Below are 26,135 nucleotides of genomic sequence, written 5' to 3'. Positions count from 1 at the left end.
ATTGGGCCTAGTAGAATAAAATATTTGGGTCAAGTAACAAAGGTTTTTGGAATTTGTATTTGGACCAATATTAAAATAGATCTAGTTTGAGTTAAAATTGACTAGTTAGGGTAACAATTGGGCTTCTTTGGTTCCAATGTAACACTGAAACGTCTAAGGTCCATTAGAGGACGAAAATTAGCTTGTCACGGAGCCATGGACGTCCACATGGCAACCTATGAGTGGAGAGGATTTAACATGGAAGGTGTGAGCTAAACATGGAAAGCAAGTCCACATGACACCTTCTCATTAGAGATTTTTATTTTTAAATTTTCAATTTTTGACTTCAAAATGTTTAGCCCTCTCTCATATAAATTAAAATGCTTGGCTCATGAAAAATAAGATCAATTTTGAGTGTTATGCTACCGAGTTGCTAGCCTACTCACTTCCTTGTCTAAACCTTTCTAGGATAGACACCTTCGGTCTTCTTCATCTCTGCAAGTGATATGGCCCAACCAATCACTCTCCCCACTCTTAATGCACCTACAAGGAATCCATAGCTCCATTGGATCAATCCTTGATCCACTTCTTACACTAAGATTCCACTAACTCCTCCAAAAACTCACAGAAGAAAAGCAATTCGGATGAAGGCACCTATCATTTGGTATCAAGCTTTGGTTCTTCAAGAGCTAAGTGCCTTCTCTTCTTTTAATTTTTGTGCCGTCCTGTCCCCGGGCGTTGACCAAAGTCAAAGGTCAACGTATGGTGGGGCCCCTCAAGGGACCTAAGGAAGAAAGTCAACGAATTGACCGCTTGAGGCGTCGCCAAGGTGGGGCGTTGCCAAGGTAAGGCGTCGCCAGGGTTAAGGCATCGACGGTGCCGCCCCCCGATACCCATGGGTAGGAAAAGACCGTGGAAGGGGCGACACCGCAAAAGGCCTCAGCACCTCAGAACAGTAATAAAGAGAAGAGGAAGGTGGCTTCAAAGCCATAGTTCTCATACCAGTAGGAGGTAACCTGACTCGTGAAGTACCCATGCCACCGCTGGGACACCCTGGGGCCGATACGACCCATGAGAGGGCCACGCCCAGGGGAGAACCACGTGCATGGTACGAGAGAAGGGTAGATACACTCCCAGGGCGAATGACTAGAGGCTGTGACGCATGAGTTGGCACCCAGAAAGTCACCCCCTGCGCCAGATGCACTTTGAGAAAAGAGGGCTCACACAATGGAATAACCCTAAGTGGGGTTACGGCGCTGTGAGGTCCTCTACGTAGAGTAGCGATTAAGTCAGAAGGACACGTGGCAATAAGCACTGAAACATCAAGGCTTTCCTGAAAGTTTGCTAAGGTACGCGTTAATTTAGTTTACGTATCAAAGGTTTCAAGGCACATTTTTATATACTTTCAATGCGCTTTAACGCGCTTTAAATGCGGGAGGGGTATAAAAAGGGGTCTTGGGACGTTTGAAGGGGATCCGAGTTTTAACCTAATTCTCACAGTTTACACAGAGCCAAAAACCCTAGTTGTTTCACGGCGCACCCACTGTGCGCACAGGCAATTAGGGCACACAATATTAGCCACTCAGTATTATTCGACCACCTTCAGAGCATCCTTTCACGGTGTTCCGATACGGAGGTGTGTCACCCTTTGATGTTTCTCGCTAGCTTGATCGTCGGAGTTCAAACAGCCGCGAGGGTGCCCTTTTGTTCACTTCTTTTCAGGTACTCACAGACGGAGCAGAACGAAGGTACCCTAGCTCGCGAGGACAAGCCACGCATAGAGACGACCCTGGTCAATCGGCAGGAACATTTTGTGTTGTTATTATTTTTGTGTTTTTCATACATTGTTCTTGATTGTCTTGTATTTCAATTTCAATTTTAATATCAATTCATGATGCTTGTGCTAATTGTTGTTCGGTTCAAATTGTTCAATTGTTCTTGAACATTCCGTTTGCATTTTGTAGGTTTCTATTGAGTATACTGTTTTGCTTTGCATTTTATTTGAGTCTTATTATATTTTCATTCGGTGCATTTTAATTTGGTTGAATCATTTTAATTTTTGAATCAAGTTCAAGTAATGTCTAGTCATGTGTTTCCTACATTGTCATCAATTTCGTGTGGTAATTATTGTTTTTTATTTGGTTGCTTGTTTTTAATTTAAAAATAATTTCTATTTCCAATTTGTGCTTTTGTGCATTTTAATTTTTCCAAATTTGGGTTCATACTTGTTGTTTGTTCCATTCAAGTTCCATTCTCCTAAATTCTATTGTGTTTTTAAGTTTTCAATTCTATTTTCAATTCCAAATTAGGTTTCCTCTATCTTTCCAGTTTCTGTACTGACTGAAAAATTTATTACAAATCGGTGTGTTGGTGAAAAATTATGAAATTCTAGATATCAGTACCTTGATGTGTTAAGAAAAAAATGAAAAAAAGAAGTACATCAAAATTCAAAATAGAAAAAAAAATGGCAAATGAAATACGGACAGAATGTAAAAATATTTGACTCTGGAAAATTTGAATTGAGTAGCGAAATTGAAAATATTATTGCAATTATTTGGCGCACTTTTTTTTTTAATTTCCAACGCCAATATTCAAATTAAACATTGAAGTTTCAGTGATGTAAATTTTAAATTCTAATTTGAAGTATTATGTTTGGAATAGATTCAGAAAGTTAAGAAAATTGTTTACACAAAAATATTCTGTAGTGCAGTTTTAGTTTTCTTCATCTACTCTAGTTCCTTTCATTAGGATTCCATTTGTGTGCTATCTTTCTCTTGAGAACCTTAAGTTTTTGCTTTTCAATTTCTTGATTACTCTTTCAAGTCATGCCAATTGCAACCTCCATTTGAAGTTGTCCTTTTGTTAAATTGAGTTTTTGTTGCTTTTAAAATTGTTTGACCTCTAATTTTATGGAAGTGACCTAATTGCTTTGGTGAGTTGTGGAGCTGAAATTTTTTTGGTGCAAGCTACATCACTAAAGAGGTAAAGAACAAACATTTTAGGTTGAATATGTCGAATGAAGTGTGTTCAAAGCTTTGAAGAATCCAAATCCTAGTGTTTGATGGAAGGCTGGAGTTGGTTGAAGTTGCTGATGTGTTTTAGAGTAGGATCTGGTGTAGTTTATCTTTGTAATGCACTCTTTGTTGAATCTAAAGCTGAAGTGTTTTCAAATCTTTTAAGTTTATAAGTGTTTTTCAAACTAAGTGAAAAACAACCGATTGTTTTATACTTAGGTGTTTTTTGAAAAAGTTTGCAAACTGTTTTGGATGGTTTACTTTCTGTCAAACCAAAACAACCGATTGATTCGCTCTTTCAACCGATTGTTTGTTTGAAATCCTAACAGAAACAGTTTTGTTAGTTAAGTGAGCTTTAAATGATTTTATAACTGTATACGCTCCTGCTTTAAATGCTTTGACCAAGATTTGAAAGCTATAAATAGTTTGTTAATGTTTTATAACAAACAACAAGAAAAAAAAAACATATTTGAGTTTTTCAAAGATTTGAGTTTTCACTTTGAGCTTTGGTTATTCAAGAGAGAAGTGGAATAGGATTACTCTGTATTGATTTCAGTTGATTCTGTAACAGTGTAATTCGTTCTAAAAATTGTGTACATTCTGGTGTTGTAAGGCCAAGAAGGGTTGTGTGCTCTTGAGGTTGTCAAGATCAACATTCTTGGTGTGTGTGCTGAGCCAAAGGAAGTGTGTCTCTTGAGGGGATCAAGGTCACTTCTTTGGTGGTGTGTGTATGTAATTTGGTTTTGATTACCTAGTGGATTCCCCAGTAGTTTCTGGGAAACTGGATGTAGCTCTTGGTTTAAGAGTGAACCAGTATAAATTTTTTGTGCATCTCTTTCTTCTTTAAACTCTTTAAATTCAGTTGTTGTTATTTTTACTGGTATAAACAACCGATTGTTTCTACGAAACAACTGATTGTTTTTACGAAACAACCGATTGTTTTTCTGGTGCTTTACTGTTTTGAGCTTTGTTTCTTGGCTAGCTGAATTCCTAATCTGGTTTCTTGCAAAGAATTTGATTCTAACTTAAAAAGTTTGCGAAAACCCCCTTTTAAACAATTCCCCCCCCCCCTCTAGTTTAAAGCCATGAATATCCTAAAGAGGCAAAGCAAAGGAGCAGCAACCTCAAAAGTTACATCAAATACAAAGCAAAAGGAGCTACAAATTTTGGAGTTCATAGAATAGACAATTTAAATTTTGTGATCTAAATTCCATTGTATTTTATTTGAGTTGTATTTGTTTAAACTTGATTACTTAGTGGATTAACATCACACTTATTTGGTGAATGTGTCTTCAAGGTCTAAGGGGCCAAGAAGCCTCATCTAGGAACCGTCTAGCTTTAAAGTTTTCTAGTTTAGAAACTTTCAATTGTTTTATTGTTTTGCATATTTTGTTTTTGTGTAAGGTGTTTTTATCTTTGATTTGGATTTTAGTAAATTTCTTAGAGAAAGGTTTGTGAAAGTGTTGTGGGATAGTCTCTAGCAAGGAAAGGCTTGGTACTTAAGAGATTCTAGTGATCCACCTCCCTTTCTTGGGAAATTACCTACTTCACTCAACCTATTTTTCTCTTTGGAAATTACTTCTAACACAAACTTTAACATGTCTAAACATACTTCCAATCTTAGTGAAAGTGATTTGAGCTCTACTAAATCTCTTTTGAAACAAAATGGCCGGTGACATTGAATCACTTACACTAAGACAATTACAACATGAGAATCAAGTCATTGAATAAAAGAAAGAGAGTTTTGCATCTTGCAATTCTAGAGGAAGAGTTGAAACTTGTAAAAGAAAGAGATGAATAATAAGAAATCATAAAAAGTCTCATCCATCTAGTTCTAGGTCTAGTGACTCTCATGCTAAAGAAAAGACTCTTATAATAAATTACTATTATCAACCTACACCTAGGAGAACTAGAAGAAAAGCCCACAAATTGAAACTCGGGTTGACCTACCTTATTTTTATGGAAAGGAAAATGTTGAAGTCTATCTAGATAGGTAAATGAAAGTAAAACAAATTTTTGTTTTCCATTGTGTTAGTGAGGAAAGGAAGGTACCCCTAGCAACTTTAAGCTTTCAATCTAATGCTATGTATCGGTGGACTTCTCTAGAGAGTGATAAACACCATTATAATGAACCTCCAATTTTATATTGGAATGATCTTAAGAGTGCTCTAGGACGTTGCCATATTCCTTCCTATTATAACCGTGAGCTTATGGATAAGCTCCAAAGACTTCTTAAAAAAAACTGAGTGTAGAAGAATATAGGCAAAAGATGGAGTTATATATGTGGGGGCAGGGATTAGGGAAGAAAATAATACCACCATATCTAGGTTCTTAAGTGGTTTCAATCTTGAGATAAGAGACAGAGTTGAACTTTTATCATATAGAGATTTAAATGACTTGATTCAACTTTGCATTAAAGTTGAACAACAAATTTTGAGAAAAGAATCAAGTCAAAAAAAAAGTTCATACTCTGTACCTTATGACAAGGGTGAGTTCCAAACTTATGAGGATAAAATAAGTGAGAAAAACTATCCTTGTGAGGTTGAATTTCTCATGATTCAGCGTAACCCTAACAATCAGTGTAGTCCTCTTTCCAATTCACAAAGAGAGAAAGTATTTCATACACGTAAATTTTTTGAAAATATTTGTTCTCTCATTCTGGATAACGGGCCATGCTGTAAATGTTGTAGTACTAGATTGGTTGAAAAGTTAAATCTTCCTGTCATTCCCCATTCCAAACCTTATAAGATTTAGTGGCTAACTGATGAAGGGGAAATGCCAGTTATCTGTAGGCATCCATAAAGATAATTTTATGTGATGTAGTGTCTATGGAAACTTGTCATGTCTTATTGGGTCGACCATGACAAATTGCTAAAAACTCCATGCATAATGGTCGTACCAACAACATTACCTTCACACATAAAAAAAGAAATATCTTTTTTATCCTTTAACACCTTCTCAGGTGTTAGATGATCAAATAAGATTAAATCTGAAAAATCACTAGCTCTTCTAGAACAAAAGGTAGTGTCTAAAGAGTCTAGTAATAAAAATTTAGAACAAAGGAGGAAAAACTTAGAAAAGAAAATTATGTACTCCTGTCTAATGAAATCTTGTGAAAATTTTCCAAAAACAATAGAAAAACAAGAGGAATGGCAACTTAATCAGATTGGTTTTTATATAACTGCCAAAACTAACTCATTTGATTTGTTTGATGACTCCAACAAAGGGTCATTTGATCCTGGAGGACGCATATAGTTTTCAAAGCAGGAATAAGGTTGTTGTTCGAGATCAACCCTGTAGATCTGAGGATAGATCCTCTCAAGAAGGAAAGGATGATGGTAGAGCCACTAGCCACACGCTACCACATAAGAAAGAGGATGAAGACCTACAATTTGTTTATGGTTTTATTTGCAAATATGAGTCTAATTGGACTTTTGTTTATTTTTGTAGGCCCAATCAAGAGGAAAAGTCTAGGAAGAAGGAATGTAAAGCATATCCAAGAAGATCTCCAACTCATCAAAACATAAACTAGAGCTTTCGTTAGAAGAACACAAAAGGACAAAGTTTCGACTAACTAGTTAACATTCTTTTTGGGGAAAACTTTAGATTAAATAAATTTTATAAAGTTGTTTAGGATTTCATGGGCTATGTATTGGGCCTAGTAGCATAAAATAATTGGACCAAATATTTGGGTCAAGTAGCATAGGTTTTTGGGCCAATAGTAAAATAAGTCTAGTTATGGTTAAAAGTATCTAGTTAGTATAACAATTAGGCTTCTTTAAGCCCAATGTAACCCAAAAATGTCTAGGGTATATTAGAGGATGAAAATTACCTTATCATGGAGCACATGGACGTCCATATGGCAACCTAGGAGTGGAGAAAATTTAGCATGGAAGGTGTGAGCTAAATATGGAAAGCATGAGTCCACATGGCACCTTCTCATTAGAGAGTTTTATTTTGAATTTTCAAATTTTGGCTACAAAATGTTCAACCCTCTCTGCTATAAATTGAGGTGCTTGGCTCATGAAAAATAAGATCAATTTTGAGTGTTATGTTTTCAAGTTGCTAACCTACGCACTCCCTTGTCTAAACCTCTTTAGGATAAACATATTTGGTCTTCTTCTTCAAAATTGATGAGTATGTTTGAAAGTTGTTTTCAAAAGGTGTGATTCTACCTTGATGGCTAAGTGTACCACTTTCTTTAAAGAAGAGTACTCATGTAATTCTACAAAATTTTTAATTTCTCTTCTCAAACCACTTACAAACTTAGCTATCTTGGATTCTTCATTATCATGCATATTAAGTCTAACCAAGGTTGTTTCAAAATCTTTAAAGTATTCATCTACCGTCCTATGTTGATGAAGTCTTTGGAACTTCAACAAGTGTTCCTTCCTATAAGGAAGAGGAACAAACCTCGCGCACATACATGCCTTTAAATCATACCAAGAAACCATGGTTGGTCTCTTGTTTAGCCTAAGGTCCATTACAATTTTATGCCACCATTGGTTGGCATAGTCTAAGAAAAGCTAAGGAAGCTAACCTAACCTTTTGGTCCTCGGTGACTTTATACACATGAAAAAAATGTTCAACCTTAGCTTCCCAATCTAAATACAAAGAAGGTTCCTTAGACCCATGGAAACTAGGTAACTTTACAAAATTTAAAAAAATAATGTTGTTGTTGTGGTTGGTGTTGATGGTGCCTTTTGGCAAAATTGTGCAAACTCCATTTGTCCTCATCTTGTTGATTTTGCCTTGCATGAGCTTGTTCTAATCTTTCAATCTTTATGCAAGTTGGCATAGTTTCTCATCTTTGTGGACAATTTGCTTCTTGACCTCCACAAGTTTTCCCAAAAGGTGAGCTTTGTGATAGGATTTAGTTTTGGAAAATGCACCACTTGAAATATTAGCCATCACAACAAACAAACACAAAACACAAAGAACAAACAATTAAAGAAAACTTGTTAGAATAAAAGAATGCTTGCTGCAAAGAGTAAAAGAGCACTCAAACCACTCCAAGAAATTTTTCTTTTCATAACCAAACCTCTCTTGTGGATTGGATGAGCCTCAAGTGAAAGATGCCAAAGCAAACTACACTTACTCAAAGAACAATTCACCACAAAACTTGAGGAAACAAGAAAAGACAAACAAGAAAAGGTGTAAACAAGAAATAGCTAAACCAAATTTGAAATAAAAGATATGGCAAAACTTGGAAAAGAATATGACATGAAAAAGACAACCAAGAAAATAAGGCACTCAATGAAAAGATAGCACACAAAGGGAACCTAAAGAATAGTACTAGAATAAGATGAAAAAAACCAAAAAAACAACACTACTGGAATTTGTGTAAAAAATTGTGTGTGACTTAACAACTTATGTTGAACTAGATAATGCAAATTGGAAGTTGAATTTTAAACCACTGAAAGTTCAAGATCTTATCTCAAATTAGGATATGGAATCACACAAATTGTGATAAAATTTTCAAAATCACTGCAACTTCACCGTATTTTCCGCGCCAGTATTGCACATTGATTGTTTTTTATTTATCATTTTTCTGAATTTTTGAATTTTGCTATACTTATTTTTTTTTCACTCTTTTGTAAAACATCGAACTACTCACATCCAGAGTTTCAGAATTTTTTTCCAACAAAAGAAATTTTCATAAACCATTTCAGTCAGCACAAATTTAATGAAACAGAGGAAACCTATTATGGTATATAAAAACAAAATTAAAACTTCAAAGACACAAAGGAATTGATGTAAAAGGAACTTGTATGGATCTAGAAAACTAGCATGAACTCAAAACTATAAAGAAAAATGCACCAAAGGATCAAAAACAGAATTATAAAAACTGCACTCAAAGAAAATCAATCAACCAAAATTATCAAGAAATGTACTACATAGAATTGATGACATTTGGGAGAAACATGACTTGACAAAACATATATGGATTCAAAAATCAAAATGACTCAAACACAATGAATTTGTACCGATTAAAAGATCAATAAGACTCAATTAAAGCAAAAAAACAGAATAGCTAACACCAAATCAGAATTAAAGTGCCAATCAACTCAAAAAAAAAATTGAACACAACCATAGCTCTAAATACCACATGATGAAGAATTGACTAGAAGAAGAAAAGGTGCAGCACAATAAGGAGGCTTAAGGAAACATCAATGGAGTTAAATGCCTTCAAAATGATGAACCAAACTCATGAACATGAGTGTCATCTCCTTACACAACAAAATACCAAATAGGAAAGCAAGAACGATACATTAAACTGATTATAAACACAATATAAAGAAAATGAACTGATTGAAATGAAGAATTAAGGTACGAAAATAGAAATCGAGATGAAGCAAGAAGGAACTTATGTGGTTGAAGACATGGCAGGGAAGAACACACCACTTCGAAGGTGATTGATCCAAGATAAGTGCATGAATGCCGCCACTTGGAACTCCCAAAACTCACAAGATAAGACTAGTAGAAGGAGAAAAAGTCTCACACAAATCTCTCTCAATTTGACTAGAGTAACTTTTCTTCAAATTCCAAATCTGAATTTACATGAGCATAGCACCTCTATTTATAGTGTGAGAGGGCTAAAATTAAAGTGGGAAAAGTCAAATGAGAAGCATTTGAATTTGGCGCCAATTACATGTCACAAGGGAGGTGTGACTTGGTTTCTTTCTTTGGCACCTCCTAAAACTACACCTACACCTTCTTTTTATGTCACATGGAAGGTGTGACTTATCTTTGTACATTAGCACCCTTTATATCTATATCTACACCTTCCTTTTATGTTCTACTAAAAACACTACTTTACTTTTGTTCATTCTTTACTATTTGGACCCTTTATGTGAGCCCACTTATTTACAACATGTTGTTAATTATTTTAAGAAGACTAATAGGAAGAACTTCAAGTGCTTTGGCCCTTGTCCATTCCTTCTTGTGATAAAGTCATTCTTTGCTTGTTGAAATGACCTTTCAAGTACAACATCCTTGGTCATTTTTATATATTTTTGGTTCTCATCAAAATTGAAGAAAAGGTGCAAGTATTCATGAGGTTTGAAGGTGAAACTGAAGGGAAAATAGGTTTGGCCAACCTTCGATAGGTTCATTAGGCTTAATAGACACACTAACAAGAGAGATTTAGGAAATATTGGGTGTTCAAGCTCCGAACTACTCATTCAATATATGAAAATCTAAGTACATGAGAGTGATTCAGAGTATTTATAGATGAAGGTAGCTTACTTCTTAAGCTACCATAACTCTAGTTAAGTAGACTTAACTATGGTGAGTGTGGTGGCTTAAGGAGAATGTGTACACTATTATAAGGTGCTCTAGAAGTTCTTATTTGTGTGATAAGTTATAGATTCTACAATATCTTTGTTTCATCTATAAAATACTCTAAGAAAATCAAAATATAAATCCTGTACAAATTTATTCTATTTGATACATACATTTCATCTGTCTTTTTTTCTTGTGTATGGTGGCTTGGATGATCCTCCATTAGGCTCTCTCCCTTCAAAAGGATATGTCCTCATATTTGGTTTAAAGTGTCATCCTATGTGAAATGAATGACTTTAAGATTCGTCTGGCTCATGAATCCACCTGATAAAAATAACAAACATAAGGGAAATGCAAAAGTGTAAATGTGGATGGATATGCAAAACAAACAATTTAGGTTTTGTGGTACCTTTATTGTGGTTCTTATTTCCTAAGGTAGGAAAATGAAACACCACACAAAATGGAGAAAACAATGTAGAATAAGGAGAAATAGAACAAGAAGAAGAAATACCTTGATTAGGTGATACAAACATGCAAACTTATGTCTGTGTTGGGGTAACATGGTCATTTGATTTATTTTTTGTTGAAAGGTTAAGGTTTTCTTGAACAAATTTTAGTTTTAGTTTAGTAGTGTCCTCTTGAACTTGTTTGGGATAAGAGAATATAGAAAATATTTCCTTGTCTTTGCTAGGGTTAATATTTACCCTATAAAAATAATTAAAAATTAACGTAAAAGAAATATGGACAACAAAAGAAAGAAGAAAAATGGAAAATAGGTCCTTTGGTTGAAGGTCAATGTACCCCTTACCTGATAGGTTGATAGAATAGATCCAAGGAGTACTGGTATTTTTTTTTCAGTTTTCAATTTTGCTACCTCATGAAGTTGCCTAAACTTTTGATCTTTTTGTTTTATTACCAAGTCTTCAAAAGGTGTTTGAACAAAGTCTAGTTCAGCTCCAGACAAAGGGTTTTCTTCAATGAACTCCTCAAAAGAGTTTTCTAAGGAGAAAAAAATTATTTTAATGTTTGGTTTAGCTTCAGACAAAGAGTTTTGTTTGAGTTCAGTTTCTTTTTTAGATTTCAAAACTGGAGATTCAAAAATTTCTTTTTTGTGGAAAGAATAGTTAGTATCAAAGGAACTGTTATCATCATGATCTGTGGAACAAACTTTATCATTCGAAGAACTTTCGAAAAATTGTTGTTCCTGACTATGATCATAAAGTTTAAAGGATACGTAGATATAGGTAGAATTTTTGTACTAGGAGGGGAAGATATAGGAAAGTGAGAAGGAAAAGGAGTTTTAGGTATGTAAGAAGATACAATAGGATCAACAAAAGATACCTTTTGAGAAGTCTTCTCCCTAAAAAAATTTTTGTATGAATAACACTCCCTCTTGTAATCCTTCCTAGGGTAGGTTGAGCTAGAATATTGATCCACAGTAAAGGAAATATATAAGACCTCTTTACTTGGAGAGTAGGGTTTCTTATAAGGTTCAGTCTGTGTATAATACCCTTCCTCTTGTCTGGTCCTAGGTCTATGTAAATTTTCTCCATATTTACTCGTAAACCTGAGTGTTTTACTTTCCTGAGTTTGTTTATATTTTATAACCATTTCTTTTATCTCATAAAGATTTTTGTCATGTTGGTCTAGTTGTGAATGGATATCTATTTGAAGTTGACAATTTATATTGCCATGAACACCAGACAAATGAAATGGTCCACTCATGGTTGATTTAAATAAAATTTTCACAACTGTTTGATAGAAATCAACTAGAGTGAGTCCCAAAAGTTTTCAAAGTAAGAGAATATGTTTAAAACAATTTTATGGTTGAAGTTCAGTAAAGGAAGCAAAAATGAGAAAGTTTCAAGTTCACTCCAGGAAAGCAAGGCGAGTCACAAGTACTTCTTAAGTACCAAAGCTTTCCTAGCCAGAACTTACCTTAAAGATATCTTACAAAAGTTTCCAAAAGAAAACTTCAAAAGAATTTTGAAAAAGAGGAAGCAATATGTATGTACGGAAATGGTCTTAAGAACCAAAGAAATGTTTTCTAAGTGCAAGAAAAAGGAAAAATCCTAAAGTATCACAAAGACGTATAAGTAAGGAAAATAAGAAAGAAAGAAAACAATAAAGAGGGTAAGAAGAAAGGCAAATGTAATGCTAGGCGAGTCATATGGTGATAGTGCAATGAACACTGAGAGCTCATTAATACACCATCACACTAAGGGTCGAAAATTATTACAAAGTTTATTGGGATTTTCGTTGGAGCATTTTACCAAACAACGAAAAATTAAATTAAATACTTTAGCCAACTTTAAAGAACACAAAGTTCTGTGATACTACACAAAATTATAAGTAGGAACATAAGGTGTTTGGTAAACCACTAAATGAAGTGTTATGATTTTCTAATGTGAAATGAAGTAGTCCGAAAATGATTCTCTTGGATCTCTCTTTCTCTTCTTGGTAGATATTCCGGAAGACCAAAGTAAAACGCAAAGAATGTTGAACCACATCACTTTTTGATACACCACTTCAAGCACCACCAACTCACCAACTTTGTGTAACAAAGAAAGCCAAAGAATAAAGTAAGAAAAGCTAAACTCAAATGAATAATATGTGACAAACAAGAATAGAGAGTAAATGAAAGACAAAAAAAATTAAGGCAGTCAAGAAAGGAAGCACAAAGCAAAAGAACCTAAGAAAAGCTCTATAAAAGATGAAAAAACAACTGGTAGAGACTGAACCATAATTTATATGTATTTTTCCAAAGAGCTTTTGAATCTGAAATTTTTATGGAATATTCTGCTTTCAATGAGGAACAATATGCAAAAAAAATTGAGGCCTTTTGGTGTCGTATTCATAGAGAAATAAATGCAACAAGTTGGAAAAAAACTACAAGCAATTTGATGCAATGGTAACTTTTTTACAATGAATTTTAAGCTGAAATTTTAACTAGATATAGGTAACATATAAAACAAGATATGGTAAAAAATTCATACTAAAAAACCAAGGGAATTTGGTGTAGAAAATTTAAAATCGAGAGAAAAATTGGCACTAAAACAGTTTTTCAAAAAGAAAAACGTCATGGCTTTTGAAATTTATAACCTTTTTTGTAGTTGAAATTAGGACGTGCCTTTTTTTACTGAGTGTTTTCAACATGTTGTCTTTACAAAAAAAAATTCACAAGATTTTGATGTGAAATGAGGTCCAAATAAATTTTCAAAAGTAAGTGTAAATCATACAATTCTGAAAACATAATAGAAACCTAAAGGAATCAAAGAACAATTAACAAAACATCAAGACAACAAGTGGAAATTGATGAAAGAAACTCACTGATGAACTAATAGCAAGTGACGAGACTCAAGAATAGGTAAACACTATACACACCAAAGCAAAGACTCAACAAAACAGAAAAGGACTTTTATCAAACAAGTTATGTGCACTAGAGCAAATGATCAAACACATGGAATACAACAACAACATATGAATGATTTGGACAAATTTAGGCAAGATCTGAAGTAAGAATTAACATACAAGAATTATAAACCTTAAGCAACACATAAACGCACACAAACACCGAGAAACAAGAAGAAACATATACTGAATTAACATAAAACAATAAGAACAAGCATTGTTTGGACAAGTTTGTTTGCAAAAAGTGTTTGATATGTAAATTGATGAAAAAAAATCGTACAAAACTCAATATAAACCAATCAAATGAAAGAAAACACATATTAAAAGGTGAAACATAAAAGAAAACACAAATCGAACCAATTAAAGTGAAGAAAACAACAAAAACAATGCAAAACAATTAAGAACAATGAGGTTGGCAACAAAATTAACTAGAAATTGTTTGATGAATGTTTCAATGATTTTAAACGGTGGAATTGTTGTTTTAATCAGTGGAAATCAATTATAGATCGTGGAAGATGAATACAAACAGTGGAAATCAAGTAAAACTTGAAGAACAAGCAAGAATTAATCGAAAATAGTAAGGTTTTGCACCGGACAACACACAAGTGTTTGATGAATGTGTGAGAGAAAATTAAACGATGGAAAGTTGAAATTAAACAGTGAAAATAGATTGAAAGTGAAGAACAAAGACAATAAATGGTAGGAAAGAAGATATATGGGATAATCAACCAAAATATAAGCAAAAACCTTAAAGAGACAAAACCGGACAAATTTTTTTATATGATTTTACTTAGCTTGGCCGAAGGATCTTGATGTGCTTTGATCCACTTGATGCAATCCAAGCTATTGGTTGATGGAAGAAAAGGAGTTGCAAAGGAATGATGTGAAGAGAAGGTGCAAGTATTCGTGAGGTTTGAAGGTGCAATTGAAGGGGAAAAAGGTTTGGCCAACTTTCCCTAGGTTCATTAGGCCTAATAGGTTCACTAGAAAGAGAGATTTGGGAGAAAATGAGTGTTCAAGTTTAGAACTATTCATTCAATATATGCAAATCTGAGTACATGAGGGTGATTTGGAGTATTTATAGATGAAGGCAGCTTGCTCCTTAAGCTACCATATCTTTAGTTAAGTAGACTTAACTATTGTGAGTGTGATGGCTTAAGGAGGTTGTGTAGACTATTCTAAGATGCTTTAGAAACCCTTACTTGTGTGACAAGTTAGGGTTTTTAGATTATCTTGTTTCATCTATAAAATACTCTAAGGAAATCAAAATACAAATTCTATACATGTTTATTCTATTTGGTACAGACAATTCATCTGTCTTTTATTCTTGTGTATGTGGTTTGGATGGTTCTCCGTCATGATGGATAAAATGAAGCAGATGAATGAGGTGGGTGTGAATGAAAAATTTGGAAAGAGTGTGGATAAAGGAGATAGGTGTGATCGAAGAAGATGGATGTGAAGAGATTTATAAAAAAAAAATTGATAGAGAAAATTTTTGAATTATATGATTTATTCGTTTTAAATGTAGACATTTTGATTAAAAATAATTTATGATTTATATTCATTGTCATGAAAATCCAACGTATTTAATATTACTTAAGTCGACTAAGTTGATTCTAATATTTTTCTAAAAATATTTTTATTATGAAACATACTTAATATTTGTTAATTAAATCCACTCTAATATGTTACTTTTAAAATATATTTAATATTATTAAAGCAGACTAAATTGACTCTAATATGCTTTTAACATATATATAATTACTAAAATATATTTAATATTGTTAAAATTAATTATTTTTTCAAAAATTTTAAGTCAACCTAAATAAACAACTTTAATAAAAATATATTTTTAACATAATTAAAATTTATAATAATTTTACGTTTTAATATTATTAAAAAAAATTGTAAATATATTATATAGTATTAATTAGCTTAGTTATATTTTTTACGTTTTTTTCTTGTATTAATTGTATCCTATAACTAAATACTATAACATTATTAAAGTTGTATTTATATTTACAATTTTAATTTTTTATAATAATAATTATTACATAAATATAATATATAAATAGAACTTAAAATTATTAAGTTGTATTTCTTTATGCAATTTTAATTTGTTATAATAATTATTATTACATAAATATAATAAATAGAACTTGAAATTCCCTTGCATCCATGCTACAAAAATAAATAAATAAAAAATAAAAAGTAAAATAAATCTTTGTTTTTTTTATTAACCAAAGATCAATTTAGTTTAAAATGAAATGTTTGAAAGATACTCTCTAAGTATAAAAAGAAAAACTAAATGCAAGGCAGTAAAATTGCTGTACATGTTTCAACCCAACTCACATCCATTCTTTCAAAATATAAGTGAATATGATTGAACTCAAGAAAAAAACAAATGTTAGGAAATATAGTAATAATTGATTTTATTACCTGAATGGTTTTTGCCTCAGTACATTGATAATCCTTTTATATATCAATCAATCTCTTTTATATAAAGCATAGTTTCTTCTGAAAAGTTTGCAGATTACTATTCTTTTCTGTGTTATTTTTCTATATCATATTCAGAAAGAATGCAAAGAATGCCGTCACGACGTAGCCACTATAGCCTGAACAGGGTGAATAATCAACACACCACTGTTGCTCCTGGTGATACTTTCATCCTTCACTCTCAAGTTTTATATTTTCCAATTCGCCCAGGATGGCTAGAGCATCAATTTCCTCCGAGACCAATATCCTCTCAGGATTTCTTTCAAGATGGTCAAAACTTCTTATGCTCAACCTTGTCACATTCACGCTTTGTCATTGATTCTCTTGAAGAAATGTCCCAAAGAATTGTTCATAGTGTTAGACAAATGTTTCAAGTTGGTAGCATTTCTGATTTTCTTTCTTTGGAACCTCAACACCGTGTCATCCCTTTATCGCTGTCAGTTGTAATATTGGATAATGGAATGCATGCAGCAAGGGAAGACTCCAGGCAGACTTTTCAGAGTTCTAGAAGGAATCAGAGGCAGCGTTCTAGAAGGAATCAGAATCAGAGGCAGCCTTCTAGAAGGAATCAGAGACAGAATTCTAGAGTGAATCATATGTCGGAGGAGGCCATAATAAATACCTTTTTGAAGAAATGCACTGTTATGAGAGAAAGTGAAGACTGTTGTATCTGCTTGGAAGAGTTGAATATCAATGCTGAGTGCTACACAATGCCATGCCAGCATGTCTTTCACCTACCTTGTATTCTCACATGGCTCAAAACTAGTAGTGTGTGTCCCTTGTGTCGCTACTCTTTACCAACAACATCTCAAAACTAGCAAGAATGTTACACTTAAGTGATGATAAAAAAAAATTTAGTCATTTCTGTTAAGTTCATGTAATGTTGTTTCACTTTTCAAATTTTAGTAAGTTGTGTTAAATTCCTGTAATGTTACTTCAGTGGTTCTTAGCTCTTTAGCTCAATGAGTATCTTATTAAGATTACCTATTACATTCTTGTTTCTTTTTATTCAATTTGGTTCATATTCTAAATTTACAAAAAGAAAATTACAAAGGTATTATTCATGTGCACAAATTCTGAAACTTTTAATTCCTACTTTTGTTTGAGTTGTCTACGCTACAAGAAATTTATTCATTTCTTACGTTATTACCTAAGACACACATACACATAAGGTGTAGGTTTAGTACCCTGGAACATAAGATTCCTGTAATATTAAAACTGACACATTGAAGAGCTCAAGAAGAACGTCTGGGGGCATTAGACAATAAAAGGGGTTCTCATAACTAGGTGTGTGCAGTAGGGTTACATGCAAGAAGACGCGTGTGCTGTAGAGTTACATGCATGAAGACGCGTGTGAAATTGGTGCAGTGATATTGTTTTTTCTACTGATTTCATCGAACACTTCGCCTTTTCAGTTTGTTGCATTTGTTGGCATGACTTGAAGGTTTGTCCAAGTTGTTAAACTTTTCTTGAATTCAAATTCAGCTCTCAAATCCATATCATCAAGTCCTTGCAAATATATATAACCCTGGTTTGAAGTACAAGCTGCACAACACATAACTGCTACTGTTTGATTAAAGTTATTTTCATTAAGAAATGATGAAGAGAGTTTGTGTTTTTGTTATGATCAATTAGATTAGTATGAGTTGCAAAGTAATCTATGAAATATTTGTGTTTTCTGCTAAAGCATAGATGACTCAACCATCCTAGTGATTTATTGCAAAAATACATCACAGTATTGGCATTTATTACTGTCATATGTATGTGTGATGTTATCAGTTTAATGAGTAAAAATTTGGACAAGAAATATTAAAATTAACATGTATTGTTTTCCAGTTTCTATACTTTTTTTTTTGAAATGTAAATAAAAGAAAACAAAATGATATTTTTTAATTAAAAGTGAAATCAAATAAATAAAATTAAAGAAATTTTCTGTCTTTTAACCTTTCACTGTCAAAACTTTTCAATTCTTGTCAAGTCAGATCATCATCCCTTTTGTAAATCTGTACTACACAGTGGTGGATCAAGCTGGAAGTACCTTTAGCCAGAAGGAACTTTAGAGGTGCAGCTATAAGTGGTTCCAGCAACAACATTTCCAATCATGTGATAAAATTCAAGTTTATGGATAAAATTTGATCCACATATTTCAGTGAAATAAAAATTTGGTTCTAACTTTGATGCTGTCTATGGTCTTGAACTTGTATGTTTACTGTGTTTTTATATACTAGTTTCTGTTTTGAATTGACAATTAAACATGTAAAACATATGATTCAAATTTATTACATGATACAGACCAAAAGGAAAATGTATCTTATTAATAATTGAATTTGCCTCCATTCCACAGATATGTAGTGATATTTTTATAGTTTTGACTAACTTTATGTCCTAGGTTTACAATCCAAGGTTCTCCATAAAAAAAATCTATTTGTGTCATTTATGTATCGATTAAAAAAAATGTGTCATGTGTGTGTTAAATTGGAAGTTATTATTTTTGTTGATATAAAAATTTCCAACTAAATTTTAAAAAATTTAACTTGCACTAGTAAATATTATGTAATTTAGATGATGAAAGTAAATGTTTAAAATTATTTAAAATATAGGAACTAAGTAATTATGAAAAAGGTTTTTCAGAATTGGTAAGCTTTTACCTTTAATTAAAGAAGTTAAAGAAAAATAAATTTGTTGAGGTATGTACATAATATTAAGAGCCTCAAGTATATTGTAAATAGAAAATAACAATGATCATAGAAGTGAAGAAGATAATAAAGACAAATTTAATAATAACGATCATAATGTCTAATGTCTAAGAACATATTTGCACACAAGTGATGAACATAAAGAAGATCAAAAAACAAACTAAAAGTGATGAACATAAAGAAGATCAAAAAACAAACTAAAAGATGAACCTGAGATACTCCCTCTCATAAATAAACTTTTGTTTACTTCTTTTTAAGTGTTATCTCTGAAAATTAATGTTCACTCTCTTACATTTCATTTAATTCATCAAGAGCCTTGTTATTTTTATTATTTAAAAAAAATCAAAATGCATTCAATTAATATTTTTAGTTCAATTTATTAATAACTTTATATAGAAAAACATTTGAAAATAAAAATAGATGCTTAACGAATAAAAAAAATATAAAACCTAGCAAAATTAAGAGAAAATAATTTAAATTATAGTTTAACGCCCCCTCTCAAAATGATTTTTTGAAAAAATAATTAATAAGCAAAAACTTGTGTTATCTTGATTTTAAAGCTAACATAGAATATATAATAAAAGAATTATGAAATTTAATTTCATCTAATTGAAATCTTCATTTGAAATCAAATCAATATCTAATTGGAATCTTCATTTAATTTGAAATCAGGTTATTCATCTAGTGGAAATCTTTATTTAGTTGTTTGAAATTAACATGACTGATGACTGGTCTTCGAGACAAAATTTTATTTTTGACTCTCGTATAAATAATAAAACATTTAAGAAGGTCAACTACTTTTTTATACACCCAATGCAATAAATTAATTAATGCAAAATAAATAAATAAATAAAAATATAATATTTTATTTTAATAATGATGATTATTATCAAGAAAGTTATCCATAATGAAAACTTATATGTTAAAATATTTATCTAATAATAATATTAAATTAGATATAAATTAAATTATTGAATAAAAAATTATTATAAATAGTTGTGGTAGGAGTTGTGAAAGTATCGCTTCTCTTTCTGCTTCTCTTTCTTCTTCTCTTTCTGTATATCATTGTTTGGTTCATTCTCCCTAACATATTCACAATGTCGTCGACACTGCATCACTATTACAGTGTTACTAGGGTGAATGAAGAAGACACCACAGTTGTGCCTGGTAATTCTTTCAACTTCGAAATCAAAGTAATGTATCACTCAGCCGATACATTCCCAGATGGGTTACAACATCAACTTTTACCAGCATCAATACTCTCCCAAGATTTCTTTCAAGAGGGTTCAATCTTCTTACAGACAGTGTTGACACTTTCACCCTTCGCCGTTGGATGTCCTGAGGAAATAGCAGAAGGGATTGTTTCTAATGTTCAAGCCATGTTCAGTGTTAACAGCGCTTCTGAATTTCTTGCTTTGGAATCATCCCAGGAATCTCCACAGCGAGTCATCCCTTTAACAGTGGCAATTATAATCTTGAATTATGGAGACCAGGCAGCTAGTGAAGAGTACATGGAGACTTCTAGAAGGAATCAGAGGGTCATTTATAGAAGGAGTCCAAGGCTGAGTGCTAGAGCGAGGCAGCAGCAGAGTTCTAGAATGACTCAGCAGAGTTCTAGAGTGACTCAGCAGAGTTCTAGAATGACTCAGCAGAGTTCTAGAATGACTCAGCAGAGTTCTAGAGTGAGTCAGAGGCCGAGTTCTAGAGTGAATCAGAGGCAGAATTCTGCTGTGACTCATACTTCCGAGGAAGAAGCCATAATAAATACATTTTTGAAGAAATGTACTGTTATAAGAGGACGTGAAGATTGTTGTATCTGCTTGGAAGCTTTGAGTAACAATGCTGAGTGCTACACAATGCCATGCGAACACGCCTTTCATCTTCCATGTATTCTCACATGGCTCAAAACTAGTCATATGTGTCCCTTGTGTCGCTTCTCTGTGTCAACAGCAGGTGAAAATTTGGCAACAGAAGGTGAAAACTTGCCAGCAGCAGCTGAAAACTTGCCAACAACAGCTGCAGAAAACTAGCTTAAAACCAGCAAGAAGTTAAATAATTGAAAATTTTTATTCAGTTCTTTTCAATTCATGTAATATTGCTTCAGTGATTTTCTCACTGTATGAGTCTGTTAAGGTTATCTAATATTTTCTTGTTATTCAATTAAGCTGGTTATTTTGGTTCATATGGGTTTCTCGAATTTTCAAAAGTATTATTTGTGTTATTTTTTTTTATCGAGGTTCGTAAGAATTTTGCTTAAGACACACAAAGTGTCCCCTTTAGTATCTTAAACAAAGATTCCTGGGTAATGCATGTTCTGTAGGAATCATTTGTGAAAAGAGGATGAAGAGAGGGTTATAGTGTGAGGTGGGGGAGTGATTATAGTGTTGGCCTCACGAGATGCTGTTTTAGTGAGATTCAAGTATTGAGAGAAGTGGCCAATGAGGGTAAAGCGAGGGGAAACTGACACACATTGTAGGGCGTTGGTTAGGGTTAAGAAGCTACATGTGAGTGTTGGGAAGTGAAAATGGTTTTATCGTAATGAGGTGAGGTAACCACGCATGCGCGGTAGGGTTACATGCATGAAGACACGCGGCTGTTGAACTACATGCAAGAAGACGTGTGCACTGTAGTATTACATGCATAAAGACGCGTGTGTGGTGATACTGTTTTTCTTTCTTGGTTGCATCGAAGACTTCCCTGTTCAACTGTTTTTTTTCCGGCGTCGTATCCAACACTTCGCAAGTTGGTCCCTTGCTTCGTATCCAACGCTACGCAAGTTGGTTTCATTTATTGGAAGGTTTCATTTATTGGAATAATGACGTTGATTTGTCAAAACTTCTCTCCAACCCGAATTCATTTTATCAAGTACGCGTGAAGTATAACCCTAAGTTTAATGCTAACTACTATGCTAACTACTGTTTGATGAAAGTTGTTTATGAAAAGGTTTTAATTAGATTAACTGCTTTTATTAGTTAAATACTTTGAAAGTAATCTCTGAAATATTAAAGTTTTCTTGTTCAAGCTTGTTCAATGAAATACATAGTGTTAAGTTAATGTGTTTTATTTTTCAGTGTGTGTGGAAATAACATTTTTTCTTAGTGATTTATTGTAAACAAACATTTATTACTTACTCTATCATAAGTATATGATGTTAGTACTTATGATAATGGATAACCATAATGGTACTTATGAGTCTAAATATTGTACCTATCCCATGTTGATTTGGTTTCAGTTTATTTTATCTTTTTATTAAGAAATGGCATTCTTGAAATTAAAATTGAAATAGGAAAAATATTTCTAACATTTTAATCTTTTAGTGGTAAAACTTTCCAACTTCTATATTCATAAACCCTTTTAGATAGTGGGGGAGCAAGCCGGAAAGAAAAGTAGCATCAACAACAACATTTTCTTGAGTAAATTTTCATGGACATAATTTATAGTGAGATAAAAGTTTGGTTCTAGTATTTGGTTTTTTTTTAAACTTTATAACCTTTGTTTCTACCTCTCATTTTTTTTACTCTAGCTAATAAATAAGGAATAATAAAATCATCCTAGAAGAAAGTTCACAGTTCACTCTCCTGCTACATTGGGGAAGAAATACAACTATTTATATGTATGATCTGTTGACAAGGAAAATTAATGACATTACATTTTTCCACCAATCCAACTATCACAATAAATTTTCGTTAAACTTTCTAAGATCCACTTGTGCTTAAATTTCATTCTTGGAAATGCTAATTGAGCTGGGAAAAGCTCATTACATAAGAACGATCCATTAATAAAAATAATATTTGAAAAAAATAACCTATACATTTTATAGTAATCAACAAGGAGAGCACAATGTCAGTGGGAATAGTTGTAGAGTTTGATGAACTTATCTGATTTCCAGCTTTAAGAAGAAAGAGAGAAAAGAAAAAAAAAATGTAGAGTTCAATGTGTCATTTATATCAGTCAACTCACTAAATATTGAATTGTAACTGAAAATATATATTCTAAAGTGTGCAGTGGAAATTTAAATTGTTTCATTAGTAACATATACAATATTTTGGGCCTAATGTTGTATGTTAAAAAAAGAAATTGAGATTTCAGAAAATGGTTTAAAAATATGACAATTTGATTTGTTTGTCTCTTTAAGAACTATATATTATTATCACATAAACAATATTATCCAGCCGTAACGGTGTATTGAATGTTTTTGTGGTATTGAATGTTTTTGTGGTGGTTGGTCTTTGTATAAGGGTTAGGACACTTCTAAAGTATCTTTTAATTCAATTTTATTCTTTACTTTTAAAAAAAAAACATAAACAATATTATAAAGAAATCATACTATACATATATATAAAAGAAATTTTAGAATATCTAAACCACAATTCTTACATAGAGTGTAAGAGAAAAAAAACCATAAAATAACCCTATACAACATATTACTTATTATTAAAATCAATAAAAATCATATATATGTATAATATTAATTTTTATCTATTTTACTATAGTAAATACATGATAATTTTATATAACGAATCACTTTATCCAAATTAGATTGAAGTAAATAGATGAAATTTACAATTATAGAGATTAAAGTAAACATATTAAAGTCATAAAGATAAGTAATTGAGTTTTTAATGTACTTTCTAAAATTTAACCATTCATCTTTAGCAAATTAGCTTTTCAAATGAAATTGTTTTATGGTTATAATATGATGGAAGAGTGTCTTCATCCGTTGAGATTTATTTGATAGATTGGCGGAAGCTTCATGGATTGTAGCGGACAAGAAGTTCACTTAGAGCTTGTGGATTCCTTGAAGGTGAAGGATAGGTATGGAGAGTGATATGTGAGACCTAATCACTTGGTTTAGTGGAAAATTGAAGACCAAACGTCTATCTTAGGGAGGGTAGCAGACAAGAGTGTAATTGGCACAAATTTGGCAGCAATTTACTCATTGATTAATCTTACAAAATGAGAGCCAAACACCTCAATTTATAGGAGAGAGGGCTGAACATTTTGGAGCCAAAATTTTAAAATTCAAAATAAAACTCTCCAATGAAAAGGTGTCATGTGGAGTCATGATTTCCATGCTTAGCTCACACCTTCCATGCTAAATCTTTTCCACTCTTATGTTGCCATGTGGACGTCCATGTGCTCCATGCCAAGGTATTTTTGTTCTCCAATATACCCTAGACGTTTTAGGGTTACATTGGGCTCAAAGAAGCCCAATTGTTACCCTAACTAGTCATTTTTAACCCTAAATAGTCATATTTTACTATTGGCTCAAATACAAGCCCAAAAACCTATACTGTTTGGCCCAAATATTTAGTCCAATTATTTTATGCTACTAGGCCTAATACATGACCCATAAAATCCTAATCAACTTTATACAATTTATTTAAGCTAAAGCTTGGCCCAAAAATAATGTTGACAAGTCAACAAAAAGCTCAGTCTTCTTGTGTTCTTCTCATGAAAGCTCTAGTTTATGTTTTGATGACTTAGAGAACTTCTTGGATATGTTTGTACATTCCTTCACCCTAGAGTTGTCCTCTTGATTGGGCCTACAAAAATAAGCAAAAGCTCAATTTAGACCCATATGTGCAATTAAATCAATAAACAACCTCTAGGTCTTCATCCTCCTTATTGTATGATTGTGTGAGACTGGACGGTTTCCATCATAATCCCAATTTTTATTTTTTACTTCCAACTTTTCATTTTATTCATGCCATCATAATATATGAAAAAAAAAAGAAGTTAGGTATGTATAGGCACATGGTAGTTCACTAAAATTTCAATCACTATAAGTTATATGCAAGGCATATTCAACAACAACAAAAAAAATCATGTGCATTACTTGCTTGTACTATTTCACTTCTAGCAAAGTAGTGATATTTATTGTCTTCTAACATAATCATGGATATATACATTTTTCAAGTAAATGCAAAGGAAGTTAAGCCACTCCTCTATATTGAGGCAGTGAGTATATAGTTTTAGTCGAGAGTTTCATAGGATTTTTTTATCAATAATAAACAATAAAATTATATAGTAAACTTATAATAGAATAACCCATATATAAATAGCACCAAGATTTGAGTTACATATTGTTCCATCATGTCCTGTTTGATCAAAAGAAAACATCTCTCCCATTTTTAACATCCCAATTCAAACGATCTTCAAACTTTCCAACCCAATCCTCAGACTTTCCGTATGTATTGCACCAGAGGCCAAGTCCCTTAAGTGACCAAAGAACTTTAACCACTACACCAAACAAGTTCTTTTGTCATAATATGATTTTTATTATACTTATTATTATTTATATTAATACTAATATCATTTATACTATTAATATTATTCATTTTTTTTATCAGCAATAAAAAATATATATAAATATTATTAATATTATTAATATCATTTATATTATTAATATCATTAATATTAATAATATTGTTATTATTAATATTATAAATATTCATAATTTTTTTTTATTATAATATAAATATTAATAATATTTTTATTATTAATATTATAAATATTAATAATGTTGTTATTATTAATATTATAAATATTAATAATATTTTTATTATTAATATTAATAAAAATATTAATCAATATTATCATTAATATCAATATTATTATTATTAAAAATATTATGTATGTAATACTTTATATACGAATACAATATGTATGTAATTATTCTCGCTTCATACGTTTCATGCAACACCTAATTTATTTTTAGTTTTTTAATGGGCTGCAACACATATGGTCCAATTAGAAAAAAGGTGTTATAATTCTAATCGGATATAGATAGAGACAATCAATATGAAATATTATTATTTATACTATTGTTTATATTTTTTATTTTTTTTATTTTTTTAATAATTTTAATATTATAAAATTTTCTTTAATTAAATTAAAAAAATAATTAAACTCAAATTACTTTTCTAATTTAATTCTAACAACGTAATAAATCTTAAAATTATTTCAATTCCCTATAACCTTCTTTTATATTTTTATTTTTAAATTTTTTTATTTTAGTTTGTTCATTGCTTTTAATTTTCATCAAGAACTTTACGAATCCAAATCCATATTAAAAATCTGTATGTAACACCCACTTTACATATGGATTTGGACCCGTATGTAAAAATCGGTATGTAATGCTCACTTTACATACGGATTTGTATGTAAAAATCGGTATGTAACACTTACTTTACATACGAATCTGGATCCGTATGTAATGTTCACTTTACATATGGATCTGGATCCGTATGTA

General features: G+C 31.9%; 1 protein-coding gene across 1 annotated transcript; it reads left to right on the top strand.

The window, feature by feature from the left end:
* Positions 1–19,892: 19,892 nt before the first annotated feature.
* On the top strand, positions 19,893–21,062 carry LOC137833011 (uncharacterized). Its single transcript, XM_068641408.1, has one exon. The coding sequence runs from the start codon at positions 19,978–19,980 to the stop codon at positions 20,908–20,910; it is 933 nt and encodes a 310-aa protein (XP_068497509.1). The 5' UTR covers positions 19,893–19,977; the 3' UTR covers positions 20,911–21,062.
* Positions 21,063–26,135: the final 5,073 nt, after the last annotated feature.

Source organism: Phaseolus vulgaris, chromosome 6 (assembly GCF_000499845.2).
Source record: "Phaseolus vulgaris cultivar G19833 chromosome 6, P. vulgaris v2.0, whole genome shotgun sequence".
Classification (NCBI taxonomy): domain Eukaryota; kingdom Viridiplantae; phylum Streptophyta; class Magnoliopsida; order Fabales; family Fabaceae; genus Phaseolus; species Phaseolus vulgaris.
The sequence above is the reverse complement of the archived record's forward strand: the minus strand, read 5'-3'. Positions and strand labels throughout refer to the sequence as shown.

What these genes read in the sequence shown, in the direction of transcription:
- LOC137833011 (XM_068641408.1), top strand. Translation starts at nt 19,978, where the DNA reads ATGTCGTCGACACTGCATCACTATTACAGTGTTACTAGGGTGAATGAA.